We start from the raw sequence: 5,872 nt of genomic DNA on the forward strand, positions 1-5,872 counted from the left end.
AGTTCTAGCTCTCCAAATGTGCCAAAGAGATACTGAAAAAATAGTGTTCCACTCCCTGCTCATACTTAGATTATAATGAAATCACCCTTCCCAATCAATATCTATAACTATTAAAAGTGAGAACTTGGCAAGTTGAAAAATCCTTAGTAATAGTGTGGTGACTCTTTTGCCCCTCAAAATATTCAATTACAGTTTTGCCCCTTCTCCTCTTTTTCACCTTTTGTTTTCCCCATTATTCACTTTTCCTCTCAGCCATATGTTTTCTGACCTTCATTATTCACCTTTCAGTTTTCCTCCTTTCTCTCCTCTCTTTTCAGGTTCACAAGTTTTTTTCCCATTTGGGGAAATCTAGAGCTAGGGTTTCGCATGTTTCTTCCTCTGCTTCTTCTCACTCTCTCTTTCCCCGCTCCTCGTTCTTCTCGCCTCCTTCACCATGGCCGCACTCGCAGCTCATCTTCAATTCCTCTTCTTCGGTAATCTCTCGCTTTCGCTTGAAACTGCATTTTCAACATTTTATTTTTGGATTAATTTGTGTTTTTTTGTGTTTTGCTAAGGATGATGATGCTTCCGTCGGAGTTTCGATCTCTTCTGTTACGGTTAGGGCTTTTGATTGTCTTTCGATTATGTTTGGATTATTTGAATTCGATTTTGTGATTTTTGCGTGTTGCTTGGATATGATTTTTGATTTTGTTATTTTATGAAATGTAGGATGTTGGAGGAAAATCTAATCATGATATTTGGAGTCTAGAGATTCTATAGTTTTCTATGGTTGTAGCAATGGCAGCAGTAATTTCATTTCTTTTTTTTTCATGCCGATAAATTCAGTTTCTATTATTTGCGGTGTGAAGTAGTTTCCTCCTGTTTCTCTCTGAAATAGGTAGAAGGAGGAAGATGGAGCAAGGTTTGCTCGATTCAAGTTTGAGGTGAATAAAACTCAGGTAGTTCGACCTGTTTTTTGTATTTAAATTCTAGAATTTTTTTTCCTGTTGTTGATATTTGTGTTTTGTGGATTTGATGGAATTTACTTTGATTAATTGAGAAACAAGATCAGTTGAAGTTATGCAATTTTTTTGTGAAATTCGAACAGATTTGTAGGTGGCTTGGCGTTTTTTTTTTGGGTTTGCAGCAAGATGACGAGACTTCTTTAATGGAAGCAAGAGGTTTTTTCTGGGCTATATCTGCTAACTTGACATCTATGTGTATTTTGATGCTTTATTGTTTTTATTATAAATTTTTTGATGACATGTACTCCACTTGAATGTATGTCTCATAGCTCAATTCAATTACCATGCTTTAGTCTCACTGCATTGCACTATTCTGGCGTTACCTAATTGCCGAGACAAAATGGGGTATGGTATGCAAATCACTAATTTTTCATCAGTTTTGTTGTTTGGATTGCTTTTGGATTGATTTGATTTGGTTTCCATTTATTAGGGTTTAATTTTTTTTTTCGGATTTATTTGCTATTTCTATGCCAAGTTTTGTTGATTTTAGGATGTTTATTGAATTTGTGGATACCTGACTGAATTGAATGATGTGAAGTATGTTATAGTGAATTTGTGATTTGTTGAGAGCATGGGAGGTTGATGTTCGATTTTGTGAGCTTGAAATTTGAATTGATGTTGCCACTTTCGATTGATATGCAATCTTTTGATTCAAATTTTCTAATTTATATTAGCTTTGATTGATAGCTTTCATGAATAAATTTGATGGTAATTAATATTAGAAAGTGTTTGTCATTTGAATGCATACAAAGTTGATAATTGAGTGCATTCGAATAATGGATGAATATTTGATGTTGGACCTTTGATTCTTTTTACATGATTGTAAATTTATAATTATCTTGTGGCCTTGTGATAATGATTGTTGCTTTGGGGGGGGGGGGGGGGGTTCCTCTGGGTTTAATAGGGCCAGCCCCTAATTTCGTTTCCATTTTCTTAATTTTTTATCTGACTTTTGATTTTAATCTTTCGTTCTTTTCATCGTTTTATTTTTCAGGACGATGAGCTTTGGAAATAGTTCGAGGCTACACAAAATGACTGGTAGATATTCATCTTTTTTGAATTGTACTACAATTTTTTTGTGCTATTGGTGTGCTTATGTTGCTCATTCTTCAAGAACTGAAAATTGATGTCACATGCTTAGAGTTCAGACTCCCCACATAAAACATTTTAACTTTTATGTGTGTTGATTACTCTATTTCTATTTGAGTATATTTTGGGCGATTGCACCTATAGCTTAAGTTCTTATTTTATTTAAAAACTTCTATAAATCAGAATTTTCATATAACTAACAAGGGACATTTTGTTATTTCTACCAAGCATATAATCCAGGGTTGTGAAATTTTGGTGCCATGATTGTTTTCGTTCCCCCAAACCCCCAAGAAACTGAAATGAGACGACACTTCAGCTACTCTTAATTAATTTTTTCAGAATTTCAAATCTTGCTTCAAGAACCCAACAATGGCGACCATGTTTGGTTGCTGAAGTTGCTGAATTCCCACCTTCTGATGATTCTAAACAAAACCCATAAGAAGAAACTGCTTCTACTGCTGCTACTATTGCTGCTGAAGAGAAGAAAGATCGAAGAAAGGCAGTTAGAATTGCGGGGATAAGCTTGTTCATTGGTCTCGTCTTTGCGTTCTAAGTCTAAACCTGATGTTCTTCAATGCACTAAAAAGGTCTCTTTCTTTTCTTTTAATAATTTTTTTAGGGTTAATTTGTTGTATTTTTTTAATTGATGTATTATATTTGCATTGGTAATGTTCAGTTTTTGAATTGGGGTTGAAGGTTTATTGTAGGGATAGCAATTTGTAGGTTTGATTGGATAATGATGCAAAAAGTGTCCTGTTTCTCAATCTTATTTGAGTTTATGGTGATTTTGATTATGGGTGTATGAGGAGTCGCAAAGGGCAATTGTCTCTCTTTAGTTTCAATTTTCGAAAAGCAACTACATACGCAATATATGACAGGGCAATAATGATAGGTCTTATGTTGCATATATACAGAAGGAAAGCAGCTAATGAGAACACAACAATACAAAGTAGTGTTAGAGATTTTGAGGTGCTTGAAATGGGAGAGGTTAGTGGCAGCACGTCCATGCAGGGAGTTTATTGTAAATAAGAAATTATTTTGTGTATAACTCTTTTCTGAATATCAAGTTCTTAACACGAGATCCATTATGTTTTTTTAGAAGGTTTTTTCTCTCTGTGACTCAAAACTCATAGAGGTATTGTGTTCATTACTACTGGTGTTTTCTTTGACGAACAAAACTAAGAATCAATTTGTGAAAGTTGCTTAGGTATTTCCATATAATGTGATGCTTTGATAGGTTTGATTTTGTGGGATCTTTTTCTGGGATGGCCACGATTTTCTGGTTACTATGGATAATACACAACATTATTGTGCAAGATCGGAATTCAGATTTGGTTCTATTTCTCTCTCCCCATTTTTTTTCTTCTAATTTTTTATATGGATGAAGATTAATTCCTTGCGGGTGTGAATTGTGGTTGATTCTTGTCTTCAAATATATGGCCTAATGCTAAATTTATTAGCTAACATAATCTAAAACATGGGATTGGTTTTCTGTTTTACTAGAGTATGTTTTAGTATGATGTTGTGGTCAATTATATGTTCATTGATGAAAGAATTAGTTAAAAAGGCTGTTTTTTTAGATGAAAAAAAAATTATTTTAGTTGATTATTTTAGTTAAAAACTCATTCACTGAAACAAGAGGTCAGAACTCAGAAGTGAAATATGCTTAAACTTTCTGCATTGAGGTCCCTTTTCTTCAAAAATCCCTTTAACTGATTGTCGATTACTTATTTTTTGTCTTGACATTGTTTCTAGATTTTACAACTCGAGAAAAGGTTGCAGAACCAATTCGCTGTTCGGTGTGCTTTAGAAAATGCATTAGGTTCTGGAGTGTCCTCCTACGAGAAAAATGAACCTTCTACAGTCCCAAAGGTATGTACTACGAAGCATATGATAATCACTAATCAAAAGAAAACTCTCTTTAAGTTTGGTGCTTCTGTGTGATTAGAACCTCTCTTGGATTGTACTATTAGTTTGTTGTTTTTTCTAAATTTTCTTCACTCTATGCCTATTGCTTGGTTTCAGCTTGCAACAAATTTTATAAAGGAAATTGCAGTGCTAGAGTTGGAAGTTGGGTATCTGGAGCAGTATCTTCTGTCACTATACATTAAACGTCATCAATTTCTCCAACTATAAAGAATCAGAAATTATCCTCTACATCTACAACTGTCAGGGATCAAAGACTCAAGTCTCCTCCAGTTATTCCACGTCGACTTTTTTTAGATGAAGATGCAGCTGAAACTGCAACAAAGGTTGAATAATCAACATTTTAACCACGTCGACTATAATTAGTTTACTAGGTGTAGACACCAAATTTTGATCCCCTATTTTCCATACTTTTTTACTTTCAATTAACTAATAAATTATAATAATAAGATCTGATTTTGCTAACGACAACCGCAATAATTAGACATAAGAGACAAATTCAAGTAGTGTTTATTTATAATTTTGGAGTATACAAAACTCTTACAATTTGTACTCCTAATTTACGAACAAAATGCGAGATTAATTCGAAGCATAACTCGAACCTTGTACACTCCGTGCCGGGAACTTCAAGTCGTCATTTATTCATGATTATGAAAATCATTAACGCCATTAGTAGCACCACTAACGCCATGATCAAAGCTAAATATAAATTTAGCACTCGAAAATGCTCGTCGAACGGAGATGGAGCTTGACGATTTTGGTTGCCGGGAGCCATGGAAACCGAAGAGGAAAAGGCAAGGGGTGTGTTTTTTGAGTAAAGGGTGATTTCGGATAAGGGAAATCTCCCTTTTATAAAGGATAAATCTTATCCGTATTTTTGTCATATCCCAATTGTATAATCGTTTAGTCTAATAATAGTAGTAAGTGTATCTTTTAAAAGTAACATAAAATAAAAACAATATTGTTACTACTGACATATGTAACAATTATTCCGTTTCACATATCCTAGTCAATAGTATCAAATTTTGACCCTTTAATCTGTACATTTTTAAAATCGTGACCATTTCTAAAGTATCACTTTCTAACCCCTAATAAATTTTTAGTACTACTGATTCTTTTTTATCCTATTGTTATTATAATTATTCTACTATTTTTATATTATAAGTGGGTTCATCATATGTTATGTAAATAATTGTTACATTGTTGTTGGATTTTGTTTGACGATATGCCTAACCCATTAACATATTCATGGCTTTTGTTCCTTTATAATTTTATTATTTTCTTCTTATTTTTTTTTAAAAAAAAAAAAAAAAGGAAAAATACAAATCATAAAGGACAAATTAGCATATTTTGATTATGTAAAAGAATGCAAAGCATGCATGCATTACACTAAGCTATTACCAATGCTAACAAAGTCACGGTTTTCCCCCCTCCCCAACTTTTCATTTTTATTTTTTTTATCGTGTACTTTAAGTTTTTATTTTTCACTCATAAAATGCATTTTGTTAGATTTCACTTTGTTAATAACGTAATGCTACTACCTTATATTTCATCTTCTTCCTTCCTATTCAAATTCCCACCAAAACACCATTACCACTTACCTTCATGAGTTATCTTTTCTCTGTTTCACACACTTAGAAATAACAAGTGTAAGTATGCATGCTATTTCTCTTCCGGGTTATTGCAATGACGACAATATTTGACAGTAAAAGAGTGGCTCCAAGCAAAGATACCCCTGCCATTTCCACTCATTTGATATGTCAAATCTCTACAGAAAAAGAAAATGGTAAGCCATGGTTGTAATTTAGCAACGAGAATCAGAAAATGGTGTGATATGACAATACGTTGTATCA

At 33.3% G+C, this 5,872-nt stretch overlaps 1 protein-coding gene across 11 annotated transcripts; it reads left to right on the forward strand.

The window, feature by feature from the left end:
- The first annotated feature begins 229 nt into the window (after positions 1 to 229).
- Positions 230 to 4,484, forward strand: LOC145624050 (uncharacterized). Of its 11 annotated transcripts, XR_014110371.1 has the most exons (12): positions 233 to 473; positions 555 to 596; positions 709 to 938; positions 1,088 to 1,160; positions 1,274 to 1,349; positions 1,999 to 2,042; positions 2,433 to 2,680; positions 3,008 to 3,080; positions 3,193 to 3,228; positions 3,331 to 3,427; positions 3,849 to 3,965; positions 4,119 to 4,484. XR_014110371.1 is itself a non-coding variant. In XM_081676981.1 (11 exons), the coding sequence occupies exons 8-11, from the start codon at positions 3,022 to 3,024 to the stop codon at positions 4,227 to 4,229; spliced, it is 384 nt and encodes a 127-aa protein (XP_081533107.1). In that variant the 5' UTR covers positions 230 to 473; positions 555 to 596; positions 709 to 938; positions 1,088 to 1,160; positions 1,274 to 1,349; positions 1,999 to 2,042; positions 2,433 to 2,680; positions 3,008 to 3,021; the 3' UTR covers positions 4,230 to 4,484. The 11 variants fall into 11 exon arrangements, 5 of the variants coding, with proteins under 5 accessions (XP_081533107.1, XP_081533108.1, XP_081533109.1 ...); XM_081676981.1 differs by lacking the exon at positions 3,193 to 3,228 and having other exon boundaries at positions 230 to 473; XM_081676982.1 differs by lacking the exons at positions 1,274 to 1,349; positions 3,193 to 3,228 and having other exon boundaries at positions 231 to 473; positions 709 to 786; positions 878 to 938.
- Positions 4,485 to 5,872: the final 1,388 nt, after the last annotated feature.

Source organism: Chenopodium album, chromosome 3, assembly GCF_948465745.1.
Source record: "Chenopodium album chromosome 3, dcCheAlbu1.1, whole genome shotgun sequence".
Classification (NCBI taxonomy): Eukaryota; Viridiplantae; Streptophyta; class Magnoliopsida; order Caryophyllales; family Amaranthaceae; genus Chenopodium; species Chenopodium album.